The following is a 26,930-nucleotide window of genomic DNA, read 5'->3' on the forward strand; positions in this document are numbered from 1 at the left end:
ATTGATCCAAAGTCCAACTTGTTACAATTGGTCTGAATTTGCATCTTTTTATTCTTGAAGTGCCGTGGCCTTGAAGGGTAGAAAGTGGGATTAGGCTGGATGGCTCCTTGTTGGCCAGAGTGGACAGGATGGGCCGAACAGCCTCCTTTAGTGCTGTGAACATCGTGTGTGTGTGTGTTGCTTGTGTGTATATGTGTTTTGTGTGGTGTGTGTGTATATGTGTTTTGTGTGGTGTGTGTGTATATGTGTTGTGTGTGCGTGTGTCCTGTGATAAAGTGGCAGTTCTATATTTGGCAATCCCAATTAGATTGTGTTGAGGTTTGGAAAACAGACGCCTCCTCTGATCCTTGATTTTTGATTTTGCTTCTTCTTCCCTTTTGTCAGTGACCCTCAACATGGCTGCCAATACAACAGAAGGAAATGTCAACATAACGATGACCACAAGATCCCCTGAGGAAATTTTGTACCAGAGTAAGGATGTTTCTTGCTGCTTGTCAATTGCCTTTCCTGTAAATCGGTTTATGTGGAAGCACAATGCAGGCTGTTAACCACTGAGCTTCCATGTTTGGCTTTGTAGAATAATTTGTGACTTCAATTGCTGCTGAGTATAATATATTGGAGTGGGGGCGAAGCGAGAGGAGAGGTTCCCCTCATCGTTCATCCCTTGCCAATGCAGAGCCGAATCAAGCAGACCATTGGTTCCCAGTTTTTATCATAGAATCCCTGCAGTGCAGAAGGAGGTCATTCGACCCATCGAGTCTGCACCGACCACAGTGCCACCCAGGCCCTATTCCTGTAACCCCACTTAATTACCCTGCTAGTCCCCCTGAGACTCGGGTCAATTTAGCTTGGCCAATCAATCTAACCCACACATCTTTGGACTGTGGGAGGAAACCGGAGTAGCTGGAGGAAACCCACGCAGACACGGATATTCTTAATGACCTCATCCCAACCAGAGAGGGCAACTAGAGTTGCAGGGAACAGGAGTAGGCCATTCAGCCCCTTAAGCCTCTGTGCTGTTCAGTTAGGTCATCGCTGATCTGAATCTCCAGTCATTTATCTGCCTTGCTCCAGATTTCCTCTGCTCTTTGTGTGGAGAAGTGTTTTCTGGCATCACCCCTGAATGGTCCTGCTCCAGTTTTGAGGTTGTCTCCTCATTCTGGATTTGCCCATCTAGAAAAATTGTTTATCAGTTTCTGTCTTCTCAAGTCTTTTAATCATCTTAAGCAACATAATTAGGTCACTCCTTAAACTTCCAAACTCAAGAAAATACAAGATTAGTCGATGCAATGTCTTCATAATTTAACCCTTTTGCCTCCGGTATAATTTCGGCAATTCGGCTCTGCACCCACTGCAAGGCCAATATATCATCCTCCCTCATATGAAAATAGCTAAAAATAATCCCATCAGATAAGGAGAAGAAGGTTTTTTTTCTACTTCTTGCTGTCAAGGGATTCTTGCTGTAAAGTGTGTTAATTTAGTCACAAATCTGCCAGCGCTTGTTATCTACACTCACCTTTGAAGAATGATCACAGTCAAAATGAGAGAGGGCCAATGGCAAGGATGGAACTATAAAACAACACAATCCATCACCTGTACCCCAACATGAGTCAGTACCTGTACCCCGACATGAGTCAGTACCTGTACCCCGACATGAGTCAGTACCTGTACCCCAACATGAGTCAGTACCTGTACCCCAACATGAGTCAGTACCTGTACCCCGACATGAGTCAATACCTGTACCCCAACATGAATCAGTACCTGTACCCCGACATGAGTCAGTACCTGTACCCCGACATGAGTCATCAGCTGATATTTTAATAGCCTCATTAAATTGCCAGTAAAAATTTGAACTCGGCTTCCTCCTGTTGCGATACGTGGCTTTTGAAGCGCAGCCAAATTTTCATAATGACCTCAGCTGTAAAAGTACCTCTTGGGAACCTCAGAAACAGATGGTAATTTTTTTCTTATCTGTACCAGATTGCTTGTCAATAAGAGCAGTTCAGCAGAGGTTGCTGTTTCAACTCGAACTGACAACTTCAACTTTTTTTAGTGTTTAAAGGGCTGAATTGAAAAAAAAACTTCAGGTCATGACACTTACAAACATTCTCCACCCTGCCACAGCAATTACGTATACTCCATAAATTCCTGACTCCCCCATTGCAGCCCTTGAAACAGTGAAAGTGGGATCTGTTTGAATTCATTTCAAATGGTCTTGCCGAGTTTGGGTTTTCTGCCTGTAAGATTCATACTCTGCTCCCTTTTCCAGTCAGCTCAATGGGATGTCAGAAATATGGGCAGGATTTCCAGATCCAGGTCCCGCCCATCATTTTTAAAGATCTCCAGAGTCAGCCCAACTCTGCAAAAATCTGGCCCAGTGTCTTGGCCAATAGGGCAGCACAATGGCACAGTGCTGCCTCAAAGCGCCAGGGATCCCCGGGTTCAATTCTGTCCTCAGATCACTGTCCGTGTGAAGTTTGCACTTTCTCCCCGTGTCTGCGTGGGTTTCCACCGGGCGCTCCGGTTTCCTCCCACACTTGAAGGATGTGCAAGTTAGGTCGATGGGCCGTGCTAAATTGACCCTAGTGTCAGGGGGATTAGCAGGGTAAATGTGTGGGGTATGGGCCTGGGTGGGATTGTGGTCAGTACAGACTTGATGGGCCGAATGGCCTCCTTCTGCACTGCAGGGATTCTATGATTCTAATTCTATTTTCAAAGCAGGTTTTTATTTTGTGCCTCACATCTCTGGAAGTGGAGCTATGTGTCGCTTGTCACTCTGTAATAGCTTTTGCGGCGTCACATCGACACTAATCAAGTAACTTACTGCTTTTTTGGCAGATGTTGTTTTGTGGTAATAAAATACCAAATTATAAAACTGTTTTTTATGTGGGGAGGCCTTGTGGCACCCCTACCGCAGAACAAGAAGCTCTGGGTTCGAGTCCAACGCTGGGGCTTGTCTTTGGACATGGAAGGAGCCTTCATAACGCGGTTCAGTGGGCAGATAATCAGCCTCAGTATCCTTCCCTCACTATTCCCCAGAGGGTAACAAACAGTTTGGGTGTGAAGATACGTGAAGAAAGACTGTTTCTTACAATTAAGAACTTAAGACTAAATACAGGTCCCCTCCCAGGATCTTCCAGTCCTGCTGAAGTCAATGGATGTTTGAATGGCTTGCAGCCTCTCACGGTGGGACTGGAAGATTCCAGCCAGATAAAAGCAAATTACTGTGGATGCTAGAATCTGAAACCAAAAGAGAAAACGCTGGAAAATCTCAGCAGGTCTGGCAGCACCTGTAAGGAGAGAAATGAGCTGACGTTTCGAGTCCAGGTGACCCTTTGTCAAAGCTAAAAGGCATAGAAAGTGGGAAATATTTATACTGCAGGGGGAAGGAATGAAAGATGAGTCATAGCCATAGAAACCAGGGGAAAACTGCTAATAGCTGTCCACGGAGAGAATAAAGGGTGTGAATGGCCAAATGGCAGAGAAGCTGTAAGCTGTGACAGATGAAGATGTTGGGGAAGGGTGGGCTGGAGGGAGGGGTGGGAAATGGGACAGAGGTAGAATGTAGAAAAGGGGAAGCGGGGGGGGAGAAAAGGTAAGGGAAGTGCGATGAAGTGGGGGAAAGAGTGGGGGGGAAGAAAAATGAAGAAAGACAATAAAGAAATAAAAGGTAGAGAACAGTAAAAAATTAAATAAAATAGAATGAAAACAAAGGGGGCCGAGGTGAGGTAGAGCAAATCATCTGAAGTTGTTGAATTCGATGTTGAGACCAGAAGGCTGTAAAGTGCTTAGCCGGAAGATGAGATGCCAGCCAGGATGGGTTTAATGTGATAGAAAGTGCAGTGGCAACAAAAGGTCCTGTGATGTGAAGCTCTACAGTAAGTTTTATATCCTGCGCCATCAATGATATGATGTGGAGATGCCGGCATTGGACTGGGGTAAACACAGTAAGAAGTTTAACAACACCAGGTTAAAGTCCAACAGGTTTATTTGGTAGCAAAAGCCACACAAGCTTTCGGAGCCCCAAGCCCCTTTTTCACCTGAAGAATGGGCTTGGGGCTCCGAAAGCTTGTGTGGCTTTTGCTACCAAATAAACCTGTTGGACTTTAACCTGGTGTTGTTAAACTTCTTACCATCAATGATATAACAGTGAGTTGGATTTCAACAACTTCTCTTCGCACGTTCAAAAACAAAAACTTCTGAAATCTAACATCAAAACAGAAAATGCTGGAAAGACTCAGCAGGTTAGGCAGCACCTATGGAGAGAGAAACAGAGTTAATGGGGGGATTCTCTGGCTTCCCGGCTGTTTCTTAGCAGTGGGAGGCAGCACGCCATTCATTGGCAGCGGGATTCTTTGGTTCTGTCGCAGTCGATGGGACTTCCCATCGATGTCACCCCACGCCACCGCGAAACCCGCGGGAGGGGATGCGCCGCCGATGGGACCAGAGAATCCCACAGCTGTGAATGGCCGGAAAATTCCAGCCGATGTTTCAAGTCGATGGCAAAAGTTACTTCTGCCTCTCTCTCCACAGATGTTACAGTAAGAAGTCTCACAACACCACGTCAAAGTCCAGCAGGTTTATTTGGAATCACGAGCTTTCACGTGATGAAGGAGCAGCGCTCCAAAAGCTTGTGATTCCAAATTAACCTGTTGGACTTTAACCCGGTGTTGTGAGACTTCCTACTGTGCCCACCCCAGTCCAACACCGGCATCTCCACATCATGGCTTCCACAGATGTTGTGTCACATGCTAAGTATTTCCAGCTCTTCTGTTCTATTTCTCATCATGTAACCTGTTAGTGGCACAAATAATTAAAATAAGGTGGATGTTAATATTAAATTGAAAAGTGAGAGTTAAATTCAGAATTTGTGCAATTAAGAATTGCATAGCATATGCCAAACGGTACCTTATAATAACTTTAATCATGAAAATTAGCAAAATCATATCAGCAATGAATGATAGAACCCTACAGATCAGAAGGAGGTCTGTCAGAAGCCCATCCTGTTTTTCCTAGCTCTTTGATAGAGCTATCAAGTTAACCTACCTCATTGCTCTTTTACCAATAGTCCTGAAGATGTTTTTTTTCCAAGTTTAGATTCAATTTGAAAATTTCTATTGAAGCTGTTCTTTCAGGTCGTGCATTTTAGATAAGAGCAGCTCACATTGCTAACCATTATCTTAAAATATTTATCCTCTGGTTACCAACCCTCCTAACAGCAGCAAACCGAAAAAGTATAAAATCTAAGATAAAAGCAAAATACTGCGGATGCTGGAATCTGAAACAAAAACAGAAAAGGCTGGAAAATCTCAGCAGGTCTGACAGCATCTGTGGAGGGAGAACAGAGCCAACTCTTTGAGTCTGGACGACCCTTCACTCGAAACGTTGGCTCTATTCTCTCACCATAGATATCGTCAGACCTGCTGAGATTTTCCAGCATTTGCTGTTTCTGTTATGAAGTATAAAATCTAAATTGGCTCAAGAGGGACATTACCAGTGCATTGTCACATAGTTATCATTTGCGTGGTCTGAAGTTGTCCTGTTTTTCTCACAGCTTTTTCCACTATTTCACTTCATAAATCTGGTTCAGTGAAAACAAAATTAACAGGCTTTTAAAGTTTTGAAACTGAAGAGTGAAAGTCCAGATAATATTTACTTACTATTCCTACTTTTTTTAAAGTATTGTAGATAAATATCGGAATCTTCATGTGGTTGGCATTGGGTTAAAATTAAGTAAATTGGCTGCAATCTTCAATTGGAGTAATAGTTTTACAAGAAAAGTAACATATTAACAACTCATTGTAAGTAGGGTGGAGGGAACTGACCACAACAACACTAGCCCCAACTCTTCTGACAAGAACAGATGATGTTGATGGAAATGCGAGCATCACATTTACTGAATTTTCCTTTGTGTTCCAGGTTCTGGTGCGATCGTAGCTGTCATTGTAATTGGAGTGATTGTCATACTCACCCTGGTACTGGTCACTGTCAAGCACTACAACAGGTAATGAAGAAATTGGGAAATGTTATTTGTAGTATTGTTCTATCCATTCATTCAATCAAAAGACTCAAATATAAAAGTATTGAGGTAGACAAACTGACACACATGCAAGGGAAAATTCTCACTTAAGTGCCAAAGACGTGAGGTAGCCTTGTTTCCCTTATCAATGGATCCTCCCCCTTCTCCAATCAGCTTGACTCATGTAGATCAGGCCCAGGACAGGTTGGTTTAGTCACCCGCCCTGTCTTGTCAGCCTGGATCGGAAATGTCTCAACTTGTTGAGACTCTGAATTGGATTTGATTTGATTGAATTGGAAAAGTATTTAAAAAAAATGGGGATTTGATCAAGCATAAATACATAGAGAAACCGACCAATCACTGTTATGTATTGTAAACCAATGCATCTCTGAGTAGTGTGACACATGACTACGTAGTGACATCATCAGAGGCATTTAGGAGATTTTCTTCCATCCTGGGCTGCAAGCAAGTAACACCTATCACAGAGGCACAGTGGTTAGCACTGCTGCCTCACAACACCAAAGACCTGGGTTCAATTCCCACCTTGGGTCACTGTCTGCGTGGAGTCTGCATGTTCTCCTCGCGTTTGCGTGGGTTTCCTCCGGGTGCTCCGGTTTCCTCCCACGGTCTGAAAGACGTGCTGGTTAGGTGCATTGGCCATGCGAAAATTCTCAAACAGGCGCCGGTGTGTGGTGACTAGGAGATTTCACAGTAACTTCATTGCAGTGTTAACGTAAGCCTACTTGTGACAATAAATAACTAAACTTTAAACTCACAAAACTTCATGAACTGGCTAAGTAACCCATTGTGTGGGTTATTCTTCATTCTTCTATTTATGCTGTTATAGTGAGCTCACCACTTTATATACAGCAGTCAAAACAAGGAACCCACAAAACCAATCATGAGATACTTTTTTAAAACAATTGCCATAAATTGGACTAACCCAAATCATTCAAAACAATTTTTTCAAACTGCCTTTGATAACCATTTTTCTTCTACATGCAGGACACTCTATACAACTCAAAATAATGGGTCTGATTTTACCATTTTGAACCTAAGTGCCGAATCTGGGCGTCAAATAGATCCGAGCCTGGAATCCTCTTTTCAGCACACCCGTACGCTTTTTTCCGGCTCCAGTCCGATTCGCACTGTGGGCGGGGCTTAGCGCTGCCGGACCGATCGGAGCTCTGAACTGCGCATGCGCAGTTCGAAAAAAGTCCGAAGCAACGAGCCCGGGCGGGAAAGAAAAAAGCAGAGAGAGCGGCTCTCTGACCCAGATCTGGGGGGGGGGGGGGGGGGGGAATGACACAGATCACTCTCTGGGGGGGGTGGGAGGAGGAGAGGGAGCGGGACCCAGATCACCCTCGGGGGGAGGGGGGATGGAAGGAGGAGAGGGGGCGTGACGGGTCCATCTGGCTCAGCAAGTCAGTTACAATACTGCATTCAGCATCTACTGAATCATCTTGGATACAAAGGATAATGGCATTAGGGTTCTGCATGTAAGCCTTGCTTATGCTAAAAATTATATCCTTGGTGTCGGCAGCCATTCCTGATGTTACAGTACTGATAACACCAGGAAGATCGACCAGTACCATTCATTATCCTTTGTATCCAAGATGGTTCAGTAGATGCTGTACGCAGTATTGTAACTGACTTGGTGAGCCAGATGGACCCACAAGGCAGAAGGACCATCTTTGTGTTGACCAAAGTGGATCTAGCTGAGGAACATACAGCTTATCTTGCTAATGGAAGGATGGTGGAGGGAGACCAGCGATCGAGGTAGGTTGGGGGTGTGCTCTGCCAAGGGGGCCTGCCTCCCAGGGGGGTCCGATCCCAGGGCGGGGGCGGTCTGCCCGGGGGGGGGGCCTGCCTCCCAGGGGGGTCTGATCCGGGGTGGGGCGGGGTCTGCCGGGGTGGTTAGCGGGGGGGTCCGTGAACGATGGTCGAGGAGGATGGTGACTTCACAAGGGCAGAGAGGGCTTCGGAGGTTCCCCTGCAGAATAGAAATCCGCTTCGGATTTTTATTCTGCAGGTCGCTAAAAGCGCGGATTCGGAACGGGCCAGAAGACGGTAAAGTGGGATTTGGTGGTAGGGTTGAGCGCGTGGTTCATTAAGTCGATTTAATGCATCGGGCCAGACCCGCGCCAAAATCGGGTGTCGGTAATGCCGCAATCTGCTCGGAATCGGGTGCAGATCGCGTTAAAGGCCCGATGCCCGACTTTACTGCGATTTAAGTTTTGGTAAAATTGCTCCCAATATTACACGCAAAATAGCACTGGGTGGTGCAATGGGTTAGCCATTGTTCTGGGATCTGCATTCAAATCCAATGGAGAATGAAAAGATAAAAGTCTTCATACTGACTGGAAGGGTCATGTGTGAGATAAGTTAGGAGAGTTTGATCCAGTTTCTACAGAACGAGCATAAAACCGAGGGAGGTTGCAATAATATTTCCCATCGATGGAACCCAAGGTTTTCCCAAAGCATCCCTAAAGGGTTCTGCTTAGTTTTCAGGTTGTTTGAAAATTGTGCCTATTTTTCACAATATAATCAATATATTCAATGAACATTAATAATTCATTCATGAAATAGTGCTTTACTTTATTTTCATTTTTGGTTTGTATACAGTTGGAGGGGAGGAGGCAGAAAGTGTTGTGGTTCCACAGAATTTCATAATATATTGTAGGTTCTTAAACAAAACAATGGTTGAAAATCGCTGGATTACAAGATAACTGGCATGTGGAAATGGCAAACTGGTGCAGTAGGTTTACCCTTCTGAGGTTAAGAATGAGGGCTATTTGAAACCAATTAGAGGGCATTTTACTTCGTATTTGACTGTGATATTCCTGATCCGAGTGTGTTTGATGTTAAGGCTTGGTGTCTGAAATGGGAAAAATGTATTGCCTAGTCTCGAAGAGCATATTTCAGTTTACATACAGATTACACAATTCAGGAAAGAAACACTAAAGTTGCTTTTAAATATAATCATGTTACAAATGCCTGCATAAGGTTTTCCATGCATTGTCCCTTGGTCATTATCCCTAAGTCTGGGCCTAAATTCTGCTTCATTCCCCGAGGTGTAATTGTGATCTGGACGTTGGGTTTGGTTGTGTTCTAGATCTTCTTGGCAAATTTTGTATGTGAAAGAAATATATGTGTGGTGGGAGTAGTCTTGCAGTTACCGCTGTGGAATGACAACACCAAACATTTCCATCACAACCCAAGTCACTAGGCCGAAAATACACTAAGAGCAACTATGAAATACAAGTGACAGCAAAACAGAAAATTCAAAGTAAAATTTGTCTGGCTATTTGCATGTATGATATGGAGATGCCGGCGTTGGACTGGGGTAAACACAGTAAGAAGTTTAACAACACCAGGTTAAAGTCCAACAGGTTTATTTGGTAGCCTTAAGCTCCTTCTTCAGGTGAGTGGGAATTCTGTTCACAAACAGGATATATGACGACAAACTCAATTTACAGAGTAATGGTTGGAATGCGAATACTTAGAGCTAATCAAGTTTTAAAGGTACAAACAATGTGAGTGGAGAGAGCATTAAGACAGGTTAAAGAGATGTGTATTGTCTCCAGACAGCACCCCTGTCTGGAGACTTTCTCTAGCTGGAGAGATTGGTGAAGGTGGGGGGGATGGGTTTTGGGGTAGGGTATGGGAGGTGGGTGACAGTATTGGGGGGAGGGCATGGCATGGGGTGGGGAAAATGCTTTGGAGTGGTGGAATGGGGATGGCATAGGAAGAAGGGGTGAGATGGGATTACATGAGAAGGGTGAAAGGAATAGGATGCTGTGATAATTGTAATGATTGGTGATCACCAGGTTAACAACAATAACTATTATTAACTAACTCAAACTATGTACAGAGCACTTCAATATGTGTCTTCTGCATTCAGCTCACAGATAGATTCAGATGATAAAAGCCTGCTCTTAGCCCCAGGATTCGCACGTTCCTGCCCCATTGGGTGATCAGGTCACATGACCCTCCGAACACATGCCTCTGAAAGGGGCCCACTGCTACAGATGGGTTTGGCATGAGAGGGATGACATGGGAAAGATGGAATGGCATGAGAAGGAGATTTAACAAAGTACTGCTACAATAAAAAGTGAGTGGGAATTCTGTTTGTTAACAGAATTCCCACTCACCTGAAGAAGGGGCTTGGGGCTCCGAAAGCTTGTGTGGCTTTTGCTACCAAATAAACCTGTTGGACTTTAACCTGGTGTTGTTAAATTTCTTACTGTATTTGCATGTATGACAGTGGGGACAACTCAGCTGGTACTTTGCTGTAACAGTTATAGCTTCAATGAGAACTGCAAATGCATTTTGAGAAGAAAGAGCATTATAGTTCTATTTATAATCATGTAAATTTCCAAAGATTTTGGAGGTGGAGGAGGGAAGAATAAGACTTGCATCTTAGCCATACTGCAAATTCACCGTGGGAAGTAAAAAGAATTTCTAGAATGTAAATAAAAGAATAAAAGGTTTTTTGAGAAGGAGGAACACCACGTTACTTGAATCTTAAACAGTTTTTTTTAGGTGGTAGATAATTAGTATTATAGTTATATTTGTGCCATGTGGCTGTAGTGTTGGTGGGGAGGGGGAGGTGGATTGTCGGGGGCAGTGATAAGATCTGTGGAGGAAGAGAACGCTAGAAGATAAGTGGAGACCAATGACAAAGTTACCCTAGCTGGGATTTGGAAGGAGAGTTGGAGGGAATGCCATGGGAGGAACAGTTGGTGGCAGTGGTGAGTAGGACAAGAGGTTGGTAGTGAAAACAAAACAATGGAGGTAAGGAGATCCCAACAACACTTTCTCCAGCTGGAGAGATTGGTGAAGGTGGGGGGGGGGGGGGGGGGGGGGGGTTTGGGGTAGGGTATGGGAGGTGGGTGACAGCATTGGGGGGAGGGCATGGCATAGGGTGGGGAAAATGCTTTGGAGTGGTGGAATGGGGATGGCATAGGAAGAAGGGGTGAGATGGGATTACATGAGAAGGGTGAAAGGAATAGGATGCTGTGATAATTGTAATGATTGGTGATCACCAGGTTAACAACAATAACTATTATTAACTAACTCAAACTATGTACAGAGCGCTTCAATATGTGTCTTCTGCATTCAGCTCACAGATAGATTCAGATGATAAAAGCCTGCTCTTAGCCCCAGGATTCGCACGTTCCTGCCCCATTGGGTGATCAGGTCACATGACCCTCCGAACACATGCCTCTGAAAGGGGCCCACTGCTACAGATGGGTTTGGCATGAGAGGGATGACATGGGAAAGATGGAATGGCATGAGAAGGAGATTTTACAAAGTACTGCTACAATAAAAAGACCAATTTCACCACAGATGTTTGGCAGGTCTTATAGGCTGCATGGTTTGTATGATATTTATAATGTGGTGGCAGTCATAGTTCAGGTTGCATTGGGGTCAATGGTAATCATCAGATAAACCTAGACTGCAGGTCCTGCACCACCTGTGTGGAATAATGGGGCAAATTACGAGATGTTTATTAATATCAATTTCACAATATTTCCTGGGTAATCACTTTTTTTTTGAAAAGCAAACATGTTGTAGGCTGGAACAGAGGTGAAAGAGGGTGGTGGGGGATCGGGGGTGTGGGGCGGTGGGCAAAAACTGGATCAAAGCCTGTATTGTAGTCTGTAAGGCTGGGCCCCAGGGGCTGTAATAAGCAGTGAGATGGAAGCTGTAGGGGAAAGGACATGGGGGAATGTTCTTGTCCCGCCATGGGAATTGGAGCTGGTAGTGGGGAGGTGGATGGTAGCACTGCTGCCTCACGGTGCCAGGGACCTGGTGCGATTCCCGGCTCGGGTCGCTGTCTGTGCAGAGTTTGCACGTTCTCCCCGTGTCGGCGTGGGTTTCCCCCGGGCATTCCGTTTTCCCCCCACAGTCTGAAGGATGTGCTGGTTAGGTGCGTTGACCCGAACAGGTGCCGGAATGTGGCGACTGGGGAATTTCACAGTAACTTCATTGCAATGTTAATGTAAGCCTTATTTGTGACTAATAAATAAACTTTGACTTTAGAACCATGAAAGGTCCGTTGACCTCGGGCAGGATTTTCCAGTTTTGAAACGAGCGCGGCCGGAAAATCCCACCTATGGAATTTCCACAGGAGAGGAAAAATTATTTTAAAATGATACAAAAAGGGAGTACTTGATGAGGATGCAGAAACAAACAAGTTTTTAAAATAACATGAAGTCGGAGCAAAAACCAACATGGTTGCCTTGTGTGTTTGTGGTTAATATTTTACAATGTTATGGGTCAACATAGACCATATATTTGTGAGCATCTAGAAATGTATGGACTATAATCATCTATTCCTATATGTTTTACATTCTCGTAGACCCAAACCAATTAATGGTTTAGATGTAGACATTTCACAAATGTTACAACGCTAACGATTGATGTTATTCTGTAGGCAAAACAGATTGAAAAGGGAACTGGCACCAAAGTCGTCAAAAAATCTCTCCAGCCCATTTGGAAAGAGCAGTCTAACCACGAGCACACCAATATCGCAGATTTCTGGCTCATCGAACATTCCATTGGAAAGGAAATAGTAACAGAACTGCTAATGGCACTGGGACAGAAGCGTGCTTTCACAGGTTGTGAATCCGGACTACTTTGGGCCACAGGAGTGTGAAAGAAATACATTGTTAAAATTACCATCTTTATCCACTCTCCGAGTGAATGATTATCTCGGAGCTCACTAACGTACTGGCTGCACCATGCTTTTTCAGACTGCAGCACTGTGGGAGAGAAAGCAGTTACAACAATTATGGTAACTTCCTGACAGATGCATGGGATCACAGTCCATCAAAACACCTTCACATTTTGTTGACTGACGCATCAAATAAAGCTTAATGGGTTTTTTGGGCAGCGGATTCTTTCTCACTGGATTAAAATCTAGTATGTGAGAAAGAATCAGGACAAGAAAAGCCCATCCATGTTAATCCTTTTTGTATTCTAACTTTCCTTCTAATATCCAAGTGCGTTTTGAAAAATAGAATGACTCTGCCTCGATTAACTTTCTGTGTAAAATATCCTAAATGCTTAGCATTCTGATTGGAAAGGTACGTGTGAGTGGAATTGGTAGCACAGAGAAACTGAGGAAGAATCCAAGGGTCAAAGTGGACACAGTTATCCCGCCCGCCATGGATTCGGAGCGGGCGAAGGGCGGACAATGGAAATGTCCTTTGACCTCGGGCGGGAATTTCCGGTCTTGGGTCGAGTGAAGCCATAAAATCCCGACCATCGCTTCCATGATTTTTCTGACTTGATTTCCTTTCTTTTTATTCTTTTCCTGCATTATCTGCACATTGCAAGTTCCATTATAACTTTATCTGTGTTCGCCTAGTTCCATTCATATGTACCTGCGACCTTTTTCTTGTTTGACTGTGCGCAATGCTTTATATTTATCACTGTTAAATCTAATTTGCAGTTTTTCTACCCAAATATGTAACCAACGTAAAAGACTTCTGAAAATCTTTCAATGCTTTTAATGCTTTCTTTATTTTCCGCCAGTCATTTCAGTATCTACGAAAGAGCAGGAGCCCAAGCACTGAATTCTGTGAGCCACCAGTCTGACGTTCAGGACCTTGGTTTTCAGTTTTCAATCACATTCCTCTCTGGTTCTATGTTCCACATGCATTTGTGTAACTTTTTATTTAATCGGAGGCCTTCTAAATGGAATTTTTTTTCCAAAACCTTCTGAAAGTGTAAGTAAACCCGTGGTCAGGATTCTCCGATGTCATACGTCCCGCCACTGCCGCCAGCAAGAACGGAGGATTTGGCACTCGGCTAAAACTCTGTTTGCTGCAGCAGGACTGGAGACGCCCAGCCGCGGGCGAGGCCGGAGAATTCCGGCCTGTATCAGGGTTTTCCAATACCGACATTACCTGTAATGCCTTCAAAGAAATGAAAATGTTAGTCTAGCAGAATGATTGCCTTTTCAATCCATTTTGCCTATTTTTTAAGTTATTGTTTTATGGATATCACTTGGAGTAAGTAGTATAAAATTGCAAAATTTTATTAATTAATAATGCTAGGTTAATGGAGAGATAGTTGCCTAAATCAGATTTGCTGCATCTTTTTCCAGCAGATTCATATACAATAAGAAGGTGGGCATCTCAATTTCTCACAGATGCACCCCTGCCATTAACATATTTTCTATTAAGACAAGTAATGAAGGAAGTTGTGTTCAAACTATTTAATTTTCAGGCTTCATCAACCTGTTTGTTTAATTTAAAAGGCAGTGCAGAATCTGTATTCCATGGAAACAATAACGTTACTTTGTTTCCAAATTTAAACTTTTCAACGTTGAGGTTTTTGGGTACGTTTGCTTCTCCAGTTATACAGTCGTTAATTACTTTGTAATTTCTTTTGTTCGCCCTTGTGACGAGATGTTTCTAACAAGAGTTGGCCACGTATTCTGGCATTGCAAAGGGAAGTAACGCAGTCACTGTACGATCTTTTAGATGATTAATCGGTATTGTATAGTTTTTATTTATTGTTTTATGTAAATGCATATGTTAAAATGAGAGAGTCTTGTATTAGCAGGCCAGTATCAACGATTATAGATCCTGATCCCCGGTCGCCACCGGGATATCACTCAATAAGTGCAGTGCCTTTCAGGAAGATGGATCATTCAAAGACAGAAACAGGACACACTCAGACTGAATGCAATAACTGGAAAAAAAAGCCCCAAGGGCATCTTCTTGTTTGAGGAAAGAGAGTCTCAAAAATAAATAAATGTCAAACTTGTTCATAAAGTGTAACGACGTTTTTGTTTTATCGAACCTGACCTTAAAAATGTTCGAACTTTGCATGAAGTTATGTAGAGAATGTTCATTGTTTACGTTCAAAGGATATATTGAAGGATCAAGTTACTTTATTTTGACAGTAAGTGAAACTGATTTTCTCATTGCACAACCAATTTTATTATTACAAAATTGCTGAAAGTGAATTGTTCTTCTCTTCATGCACTTTCCTGTTCACAAAAAGAACTTAAAATCTGCCTTCACAAACAAGTTAGTTGATACTATTTGCACCACAGTGAAATGCTACTCGGACAAATGAAACTATAAATGAAACCATTGCGAAATGCTATTTTGATAGTCATTGTGTACAACTGGCTGTTTTGAGACTGAGTGGGTGGGATTTTCCAGCGGCAGAGGCGGTTCACCATTGGCCACCGACGGGATTTTCCAGTCCCGCCGATGTCTATTGCGTTTTGCATGGCGCGCCTGTCCCGATGCCGGGGAACCCGCCGCAGAAGGGGTGTCGCTTTCAGCGGGAATGGGAAATCTCGTGATTGGGAAGGGCCGGAAAATCCCACCCAGTAGCTAAGTTTTCGATTCGAACCACCCTCACTGCGCATCAGCTCCATGTCTGTCAGCTTGGCTCACTGGTAACTTTCATTCAAGTCAGATGGTTGTGTATTCAAGTCCCACTACATCACCGGAATTCTACCGCCCCAACCGTCATGAGAATCGGAGCGGGCGAGGGGTGGACAATAGGAAGGTCCGTTGACCTCGGGCGGAATTTTCAGTACTTGGGTCATAAGAATATAAGAACATAAGAAATAGGAGCAGGAGTAGGCCATCTAGCCCCTCGAGCCTGCCCCGCCATTCAATAAGATCATGGCTGATCTGACGTGGATCAGTACCACTTACCCGCCTGATCCCCATAACCCTTAATTCCCTTACCGATCAGGAATCCATCCATCCGCGCTTTAAACATATTCAGCGAGGTAGCCTCCACCACCTCAGTGGGCAGAGAATTCCAGAGATTCACCACCCTCTGGGAGAAGAAGTTCCTCCTCAACTCTGTCTTAAAACTTTATTTTGAGGCTGTGTCCTCTAGTTTTAACTTCCTTACTAAGTGGAAAGAATCTCTCCGCCTCCACCCTATCCAGCCCCCGCATTATCTTATAAGTCTCCATAAGATCCCCCCTCATCCTTCTAAACTCCAACGAGTACAAACCCAATCTCCTCAGCCTCTCCTCATAATCCAAACCCCTCATCTCCGGTATCAACCTGGTGAACCTTCTCTGCACTCCCTCCAATGCCAATATATCCTTCCTCATATAAGGGGACCAATACTGCACACAGTATTCCAGCTGTGGCCTCACCAATGCCCTGTACAGGTGCATCAAGACATCCCTGCTTTTATATTCTATCCCCCTCGCAATATAGGCCAACATCCCATTTGCCTTCTTGATCACCTGTTGTACCTGCAGACTGGGCTTTTGCGTCTCATGCACAAGGACCCCCAGGTCCCTTTGCACGGTAGCATGTTTTAATTTGTTTCCATTGAGATAGTAATCCCATTTGTTATTATTTCCGCCAAAGTGTATAACTTCGCATTTCTCAACGTTATACTCCATTTGCCATATCCTCGCCCACTCACTCAGCCTGTCCAAATCTCTCTGCAAATCTTCTCCGTCCTCCACACGATTCACTTTTCCACTTATCTTTGTGTCGTCTGCAAACTTCGTTACCCTACACTCCGTCCCCTCCTCCAGATCATCTATATAAATGGTAAACAGTTGCGGCCCGAGTACCGATCCCTGCGGCACGCCACTAGTTACCTTCCTCCAACCGGAAAAACACCCATTTATTCCGACTCTTTGCTTCCTGTCGGATAGCCAGTCCCCAATCCACTTTAACACACTACCCCCAACTCCGTGTGCCCTAATCTTCTTCAGCAGCCTTTTATGGGGCACCTTATCAAACGCCTTTTGGAAATCCAAAAACACCGCATCCACCGGTTCTCCTCCATCAACCGCCCTAGTCACATCTTCATAAAAATCCAACATGTTCGTCAAGCACGACTTTCCCCTCATGAATCCATGCTGCGTCTGATTGATCGAACCATTTCTATCCAGATGCCCTGCTATCTCCTCTTTAATAATGGTCGAGCGAGGTCGTAAAATTTCGCCCCATGAATCTGAGTTCAGAATCAAGGTTGACACTCCAGTGTAGCACTGAGGGAGAGGTGCATTGTTGAGGGTGTCCTCTTCCTGGTGTGATAGTAAACTGAGCTCTTACTTCAGAAGAATATATATTGGGTTATTTGATGTCCTCCAGATACCCCAGTGTTTCACAGCCAAATTATTATAACTAGTTACAGTTTGTATGTCGGGCAACATGGCACCTAATTTGGTGCCACAGAATCATAGAATCATAGTAACCTTACAGTGCAGAAGGAGGCCATTTGGCACTGACAACAATCCCACCCAGACCCTATCCCCGTAACCCCACATAGTTACCCCATTAATCCCTTTAACCAATGCATCCCAGGACACTAAAGGGCAATTTAGCATGGCCAATCAACCTAACCCGCACATCTTTGGTGTTTGAAGGAAACTGGAGCACCCGGAGGAAACCCACACAGACATGGGGAGAATGTGCCCAGAGAAGGGTCCCAAAAATTGTGTAATGGACAGTAGAGAGACAGGCAAACTGCACTGCTTTCCTCTCACACCAGTCAGATGTCCTGAGCAACAGTCCTCAAACAGCAATACCAGAACAGATAAACTGAGTCTCCTTTTTTGTTGTCGTTGGGTTCCTACGACATGAGAATAACTTCAACATTGCATGTTCAAAACTTTATCCTTTTGACCATTTTTTAGAAATGGATATCAAATGTTGAACAAAGCAGATGGCTGCTACATGTCACATGATCACAAGGTTAGTCTTTTGTCTGGGAGCCATTCCCAGAAGTTACAAGAACAAAACATTTGGGGGGCGATTCTCCCAAAAGTGCTGAATTGGCGAGAAAAACTGGTCTAAATCATTTTTTTCAGTTCAACTTCAGACTCGAATCTCCCCACTCTGTGCAATGCTAAGGTCACAATCGTGAATACCATTAGAAGTTCGGGGCGGGGCCTGTTCACACCAGAGTCTGACAGTTCCGAGCCTCTGCGCATGTGTAGTGGTCCTGATCTGTCAGTCTCCCCATTTGCTGGCCGGCCCAGGACGCCCACAGTGCTGCCCCTTCAGCCACCCCTACCCCCACGGCCTGATCGCGGCCCCCACAACAATTCCCAGGCCAGCCCCATCCCGAAGCACCCCGATGTCCAGCCCCCCCCCGCTTCCCCCCCCCCCCCCCCCCCCCCCGCCGCCGCCGAGCAGTGGTGATTTCCCCCACCCCAGCAGTGGCAACGACCATACCCACTGGCAGAACACCCCCAGGGAGGCAGACCCCCCCCTCACCCCCCCGGCAGACCACACCCTCCCCCCAGCCCATCCTGATCGCTGGCCTCCCTCCAACCCCGACCGATCACAATGCAGAGTGCAGTAGGATCCCGCACCCCCACTGATCGCCCCAGGTCCTGCCCACAATAGGTACCGCCCTTGTCCTTGCCCCCTCGACCCCATCTCCCTTGGCACTACCTGATGCCCGGTGGGCAGTGCCAAGATACCCCCTGGGCATGGGCACTTTTCCCCTTGGGCAGTGCCAGGGGGCACAGGCTGGCACTGCCAGGGTGCCCATGCCCAGGGGGCACCACCCCCCACCGACCAAACCCCTGGGGGGCCCCCAATTCCCCCCTTCACTCCAGCAGGGTCTTCTGCTAGTTCCGCAAGTGGGGAGCTACTCTAAACCCTACCGGGGTGAAATATTCCTGGTGGGATGGGAGATGCTTGAAGATCCTTGAAGGTGACGTCACAGGTGGAGAAGGTAGTGAAGAAGGCATATGGCATGCTTGCCTTTATAGGACGGGGCATAGAGTATAAAAGTTGGGGTCTGATGTTGCGGTTGTTCGTTGGTTCGGCCGCATTTGGAATACTGCGTCCAGTTCTGGTCGCCACACTACCAGAAGGACGTGGAGGCTTTAGAGAGAGTGCAGAGGAGGTTTGCCAGGATGTTGCCTGGTATGGAAGGGCTTAGTTATGAGGAGAGATTGGGTAAACTGGGGTTGTTCTCACTGGAAAGACGGAGGATGAGGGGTGACCTAATAGGGGTGTATAAAATTATGAAAGGCATAGATAGGGTGAACAGTGGGAAGCTTTTTCCCAGGTCGGTGGTGACGTTCACGAGGGGTCATAGGTTCAAGGTGAAGGGGGGAGGTTTAACACGGATATCAGAAGGACGTATTTTACACAGAGGGCGGTGGGGGCCCGGAATGCGCTGCCGGGCAAGGTGGTGGAGGCGGACACACTGGGAACGTTTAAGATTTATCTAGATAGCCACATGAACGGAGTGGGAATGGAGGGATACAAAAGAATGGTCTAGTTTGGACCAGGGAGCGGCGTGGGCTTGGAGGGCCGAAGGGCCTGTTCCTGTGCTGTATTGTTCTTTGTTCTTTGTTCTATGCTATCGGGCCTGGAGAATTCCATGCCGGTCCCAATAATCACATTTAAAATATACTTTAAGTACATTTTTAAAAGATTTAATTAACTTTCCAGCGCGGTCCCGACTGCGCCTGTTCTCTGGCTGTGGGAGACGCGTATGCGTCTGAAATGCATGCGCAAATCCCGCTAAATGGCTGACATGCGATTCTCCCATCCCGACATGCCAAAAAATGTGCGCATTGGAATGGGAGAATCACCCCCTTGTTTTCTAAGCTGGGGAACCTCACACCTCATTGTACAGACCTTTTGTAACCACAAAGCCAGGATGCTCATGCATCAAAACTCATTATACTTGCGAAGCTGCTATCAGATGCTATCACACCTGAGACTGTCCAGCCCCATTTCAAAAGGAAACAAATGGGACGTCATTTGCATTTGATAGGCTCATCTTGCTAGCAGAGTCAGTGATTCCACCGAGACTTCCCAACACCAGACCCTCAATACGGATGGGAACTCTTTCAACAACTAATGACTGGAACGTTATGGTTCCTGAAATGGAAGCCAGTTCCAGGCACTGGATAAGCCTCCCCTTTGTGGTCATTATGGTGAATGAAGGTCAATTAACTTAAGTGACCATGCTGAAATCTCTATATGCCTTTGAGAACTGAGAAACAGTCAATCTGCTGTTTTAACATCCAACTGATGAGCCACCGAGATGCAGTCTCCTCCAGGCATCAGGCCTGCTTCTGCTGAAAGACTTGGTTCCCATCGCCTACAGAACTGATGAAGTCTCTGTGTGTCCACTTCACCTTATGGTATCTGCACCAGCTGAAAAGTGAATACTGCAACGCCAGTCTTCAAGAAGCTGAACTCAAAGACCCACTTGAAAGAATTCTTCATTGTACTCTGATTTTGGACTTTGGGAATCACGTGAACGAATATCAATTTCTGTGGTTCTTGTACCGTAAAACTCTTCTACTAAATCTCCCCTTTGTTCTGAGTGTGTGCTCGTGTGTGTGTGCATGTGTACCTACATGTATGTGTGTGTGTGTGCCTGCATTTGTGTGTGTCTGTGTGTGTATGTGCGTGCATCCTGCATCTGTGTACATGTGTGTGTGCATGCGTGCCTGCATGTGTGTGTGTGTATGTGTGCGTGCGTGCCTACATCTGTGTATGTGTGTGTGTGTGCGTGTATGTGTGCGTGCATGCTTGCATCTGTGTATGTGTGTGTGTGTATGTGTGCGTGCGTGCCTGCGTGTGTGTGTGTGTGGAGTGGGTATTTGCTAACACTCCTCCCCCAGGTTTTGAATGTGAAAAATAAACTAACCCTCTGAGTTAATCCTAATTTGTGGATTATTAATAAATAGGGTCACAAAAAAAAATGAACGATTGGGAAATCAAAAATTCAAAACTCCTTCTGCTTGCAGATGGGTGGTGAGAGAAAATCAGTGCAGTTTGCTTGTGTCTCTCTCCCTCTCCTGTCCAAAATACTCTTTTTGGGACCTTGCTTTGTGCAGATCAGATGCCACGTTGTCTTACATAAAAACTGTGACTAGTTATAATCGTTTGGCTGCGAAACACTAGGATGTCCTGAGGATGTGAAAAATACTATAAAATGAAAGTCCTTCCTTCCATGTAAATAGAATAGATTTAAAATGTTCATACATTATCAAATATGCCTGTTCAAGACATTAAGAAACCAGCCCACGTTAGTAATTTCAGTTGAGATTACAAGGTGACTTCAATTCCGGATGTCCATCTGGCTGGAGCAGATTGGCTAACTGCCTGAAAGACATGACTGAGGACTATCCATGCCAAAAGTGTGATTCATTGACATACTTTTGGCAAGTTGCATGTCCCGATGCAACCCACCAGCCCCAGAGTGGTGCACCCTCACCTGGAGACTGAGCCAGCTGGGAAGACATCAAATCCTGGGGGATGGGAGGGAGTTGCGAACATTGAGATGGGGGTCAGCCCAGGGCGGTTTTAAGCACATTACTCCTCGGGAGCCTGGAACAGTACTCTGCTTCCTCCTAAACTTAGTGCTTACTTTGACTTTGGCTCTGTCACCAGGTTAAACTGAGCAAAGCCTCCTTAGTGCACTCTTGATCAAATTGCCCATTTAAATGCCTTTGGGGTCCTCTGTGCACTGTAGGCTCTGGCTTTGCACAAATGGATGGGGCTGATCGCCATTATCATTGGGGTGCCCTATTCATTTGAGGCCAGCATGCTGTGTCTACGGAGAATCCATCCTTGCGACAAGGCGAATGAATTTACGGAAGGGCAGCTGAGCCAATTCCTGTAGTCAGAAAGCAAAACAAAATCCATGTCCAAGATAAGTCAGTTAAGGTACGTCCAGGGGGGGTGGATTGAGCCGACTGACTGAAAACTCTTTTGGTTCAAAATCAAACAGAATTGGAACTTAGCCAGAAAAAGTTCAGTTAGTTCATTCATTTTGTGTGGCGTGCGATGGTTTATTAGTCTTTTTATTCATAAAGAGATATTTGAAATTAAGTGAAGTTGGCTTTAATTATAACTGCCACTCTGTATGTTTACTGATCTGTAAAATAAAGTAACTTAACGATTATGTCCGACCCTGTCCCATTCATGTGTTTTCAGCCTATTAGATAACAAAACAAGAACCAGTTACATGGTGTGTAATGCTTAGGCAGTGGACACACCTCCTGAACGTAGGACAAGGACTGCTTATGGGAGTGCCCAGCACTGCAAAACCAAGAAAAGATCGAAAGCTGGCCCAACATTTCTAACCGTGACTCTGGTCATTGCATCTTGTTCTTTTGAACACTGGTCAATTTGTCAGCTTAGTCAACTTGATGAAACTCATGCCTCCTCCTCCTCCTCCCTCTTCCAGTGGTTTATCCAGTTCTGTGTCATCTCTATTCACATTTCCTGTCATGCTTTAGCCCAAGGTGAATGCTTATCACCACACCCATATCTGGGAGCCAGTGGTATGTGTAGAATCTCTTGAGTTCAGGATGAAGTTTCAGCACACACCACACCACTCCCTTTAGTAACTTGAAAAAACTCTGGAAACACCAAATGCTTTGACAATTTGCAGAACTTGATTCTGTAAAATTAGTTCAATTATACCGATTCCTGAACAGACTTCATACTCAGCCCATGTGTACTGCAGGGTATTATTCTATTCCCGTTTCTAGCTAAATGTGGTCCAAACTGCACGGAGACCAATTATTGCACTGGTCTTATCAGACTCTGGTATTAACCTCTTCTGAAGTAAACGCAAGTCACCACAAACATACAGCTTTAAAGGGACACTGTCTTCACCAAAAGCAAGATCTTTATGAGCTTAGAAACATTACATGCGACTATGATATAAATATAATGTACCACACTGAAACATGCATAATGTTGCCTGTGTCTGCTGTACCATGATGAAATAGAAGGAAGCATTCTTCTGGAGCCCCTCCCAAACCCATACAGAGCAGTTTAATGTTTAAGTGAAAATGGGCCCTTTAATCTCTCTAATGAGTCAAGGGTCAGAACCTCCCATCTGGACTCTAAGTTCTGTGGAAGGCAGAAAAGTGGGAGTTATTCCCTCTGGCGAGAGTGAAGGCTTACAATGCACCATCTTGCACTGTTCATCTCATGACATTTACATCCATGAGAAGCTTGCCGAATCTTGTGGCGTGGGCAGGCAGGAAGTCACCATCCCCACATTCCTCATGGGGTCAAAGGTCTAGGCGCCCAATTTAAAGGATACGCAGCCAACCATTCACTCACTTCAAGCCAGGAGCTCTGGATTCTGCCGAGACCAGGATGTCACAGACCAGACAATGTGTGGCCCCCAAGGTTCTCCTCCAGGCTGTCCAGGAAATGCGGGAAGTCCTCTTTCCTAGGGATGGAAGCAGAAGGCTCTGCTGTCTCACACTGACGGCCTGGGTGGATGTGGCAGCTGAGGGTAGAGCCCATGGAGCCCACCAAGGAACTGCTTTTGATTTGATCTGAGTTGATTTTGATTTGATTTATTATTGTCACATGTATTAGTATACAGTGAAAAGTATTGTTTCTTGCACGCTATACAGACAAAGCATTCAAAGGAAAGGAGAAAGTGCAGAATGTAGTGTTACAGTCATAGCTAGGGCGTAGAGAAAGATCAACTTAATGCGAGGTAGGTCCATTCAAATGTCTGATGGCAGCAGGGAAGAAGCTGTTCTTGAGTCTGTTGGTGCGTGACCTCAGACTTTTGTATCTTTTTCCCGACGGAAGAAGGTGGAAGAGAGAGTGTCCAGGTGCATGGGGTCCTTAATTATGCTGGCTGCTTTGTTGAGATAGTGGGAAGTGTAGACAGTGTCAATGGATGGTTTGCGTGATGGATTGGGCTACATTCACGACCTTTTGCAGTTTCTAGCGGTCTTGGGCAGAGCAGGGGCCATTGTAAGCTGTGATACAACCAGGAAGAAAGCTTTCTATGGTGCATCTATAACAGTTGGTGAGAGTCGTAGCGGACATGCCAAATTTCCTTCTGAGAAAGTAACGACACAGCAGTGCAGGAAGAAGATGAACAGTCTGCTGCACTCTACCCAGATAAGTGCCACTGTTTATCCCCTGCAATGGGACACACATTAGGGTGACAGGCATTGTTAGTGTGTGAGTGCACTGGGATGTCAGAGACTATCATTGAAGTGCTGATGTGATGGCTGGGTGGGCGAATCAGAGGCCACCTGCCAATGATGCGGCATGGAATTCGTGCCTGCTCATTTCTTACCCCAAGTGCCGCACAAAACGGCAGGAAAAGCCGCCGTTGCCACTGGCAGGTTAAATGCCGTTCCCGCCGCCTGAAATTGGACTTTGCCAATTTCTGAGATGATTCCGCCTGGTGATTCTATCAATCCAACATTGCCAAGAATTCCTGATTTAATTAGCAGTTTATTGTCTTGGCCCCTATATTAATAACGTATTAAATAAGAGCACCTGCATGAGACCTCATGCCTACTCTACCATCCAATAAGGTCATGCTGAAATTCACTTCCCTGTCCTTTCCCAATATTCCCTTGATTCCCTCAAGTGTACAAAAATCCATTGATTGCCGTCTCAAATATATTCTGCAACTGAACACAGCCTTCTGAGATAAAGAACTACCAAAGATTCAGAACCGTTTGAGTAAAAAAAATGTTTCATCATAGAATCCCTACAGTGTCTCAGTTTCAAATGGTCAATGCATTATCCTGAGACAGTGGCCTCTGGTGCTAGATACCCCAGCCAGGGAAACATCATCTCAGCATTTACCTCTCAAGCCTTCTAAGAACTGTATATATTTCACTGTGATCACCTCTCACTTTTCTAAATTCCAGAGCAAATAGTTGCACTCCAGGACAACCCTATTATCCCAGTAGTCAATGGTGAATCATTGTTGGACTCCCCCTATGGCAAGTACATTTTCCATCCTTATAAGGAGACAAAATCTGTACACATATAGGGCGTGATTCAAAGATGTGCGGGTTAGGTTGATTCGGCCATGGTAAATTGTCCCTTAGTATCAGGGGGATTAGCAGGGTGAATACATAGGGTTCCGGGGGATAGGGCCCGGGTGGGATTGTTGTCAGTGGAGGCTTGATGGGTCGAATGGCCTCCTTCTGTACTGTAGGGATTCTATGATTCTATGATTCATGGACCAGTGACACAGGGTGGAAACTTATGAGAATTTGGTAATGTGTCAGTTCCGGTGAGAAAACGGGGCTCCACTGGCCAGTTTTCGCTCCAGATCTTGTCACTTTAAGTGTCAAAGAAAGAAAAGAGTCGGAAGGGTTTGAGCCATCAGTCTGGCGGGGCGGGAATACTTAAAGCCGGAACCGTTTCAACTGTGACCAGGGCACCCTTTTTAAAAGGCGTCCCAATCACAGAAAATAAATTAATCTCCCCCCAACTCCACCACGGAGGTATCGGTGGTCTCTCCTGCATCTACTCCTTCTCTGCTCCCCAATCATCCCCAGCATCAGCCCCCTTACCCTGCCCCGATCATCACTGGTATTCACTCCCTTACCACCACCCCCCCCCCCTTGATCATTACCTGTATCCCCATCGCTCACAGTGTCCAACAGCCCCCCCACCCCTTTCCCCCCACCAGCACAAATAGATGAATCCCCACAGTGCCTACCTGTGCCAGGGGGCAGTGCCAGGGTGCAGTGCCTGGCCATAACCCTTTTCGTCAAGGGCTGTAGTGACCTTTGCACTCCAGAGGGATCCTCACAATAGGTTCATGTCTGGGTAAACTAATTGTTAACTTCGCCGACGTAATAGGAAAATCTTGTGGGGGGGAGGGGGAAGTCTGGTGAGGGGGGTCTTTAATTAGATTTAAATGATAGAAATGAATATAAATCAGGCCCATGATGGACGTGAACCTGAATATGTCACCCGCAAAGGCTGGTGAAAATCAGAAGTCGCGATCTCCGTGGTGAGATTCGCAAATTTCAGGTTTCGTCAGAAATTTGAGTCCCACCAGCGTTCTGACGGATGGAGAGCACGGGCTCAGCATCCCTTCCATAGAAAAATTATAGCTCTCTCCCATCTGTCTGCATGTACAATTGAAACATAGAAACATAGAAACATAGAAACCCTACAGTACAGAAAGAGGCCATTCGGCCCATCGAGTCTGCACCGACCACAATCCCACCCAGGCCCTACCCCCATATCCCTACATATTTTACCCATTAATCCCTCTAATCTACGCATCCCAGGACTCTAAGGGGCAAATTTAGCATGGCCAATCAACCTAACCCGCACATCTTTGGACTGTGGGAGGAAACCGGAGCACCCGGAGGAAACCCACGCAGACACGAGGAGAATGTGCAAACTCCACACAGACAGTGACCCAAGCCGGGAATCGAACCCAGGTCCCTGGAGCTGTGAAGCAGCAGTGCTAACCACTGTGCTACCGTGCCGCCCAAACAACAGTGTAAACTCAATGTGTTATTAATAAGCATTAATGTTGGGAGAGAGCTGCTGTATATGATTGAGTAAGAAGTCTCACAACACCAGGTTAAAGTCCAACAGGTTTATTTGGTAGTACGAGCTTTCGGAGCGCTGCCCCTTCATCAGGTGAGTGCAGGATTTGGTTCACAAACAGGACATATATAGACACACACTCAATTACAAGATAATGGTTGGAATGCAAGTCCTAACAGGTATGTATACACATATATAACAGATATATATGATTGATCAGCCTAAGGGCAGGTACCCTGCTCATTTCTCCACACTGCTCGGTTTTACGCTATCCTCCACAGTTGCTCACAGGAACCTCCCATTTTATTGCTCATGACTGATGCAATGCAAATATAGACGAGTTGGTATTCTAGCTTGAAAATTAAATGTTGTTTGTTATGTCTGTTCTGTAGTTCCCTCTGGTGGGTCAACTGGGAATCAACGAATCAGTTATGGCAGAGATTTGCAAAATTGACATACCGATTAAGGCCTGAATTTTCAGAGCTTGGAGTCAAGGAAATTCCCCAACTCCACAAACCTGACTTGGGAAAAGGTGCTTGGGGGTGGCGGGGTGGGGGAGGGGCAGGTCGCTTGCATTAACAAGGATTGGGCTGTCCACTCCTACAAAC

At 45.4% G+C, this 26,930-nt stretch overlaps 1 protein-coding gene across 2 annotated transcripts in view; it reads left to right on the forward strand.

Moving 5' to 3' along the window:
* Nucleotides 1-13,954, forward strand: part of ncmap (non-compact myelin associated protein) — an 86,644-nt gene extending 72,690 nt beyond the window's left edge. For both annotated transcript variants that reach the window (XM_078237913.1, XM_078237914.1), the window contains exons 2-4: nt 385-471; nt 5,920-6,004; nt 12,462-13,954. In XM_078237913.1, the coding sequence (XP_078094039.1) occupies nt 396-471; nt 5,920-6,004; nt 12,462-12,600 (300 nt within the window). In that variant the 5' untranslated portion in view covers nt 385-395 and the 3' untranslated portion in view covers nt 12,601-13,954. The remainder of the gene's footprint in view (nt 1-384; nt 472-5,919; nt 6,005-12,461) is intronic.
* The last annotated feature ends 12,976 nt before the right edge of the window (nt 13,955-26,930 follow it).

The sequence above is a fragment of the Mustelus asterias genome, chromosome 21 (assembly GCF_964213995.1).
Source record: "Mustelus asterias chromosome 21, sMusAst1.hap1.1, whole genome shotgun sequence".
Lineage (NCBI taxonomy): Eukaryota > Metazoa > Chordata > Chondrichthyes > Carcharhiniformes > Triakidae > Mustelus > Mustelus asterias.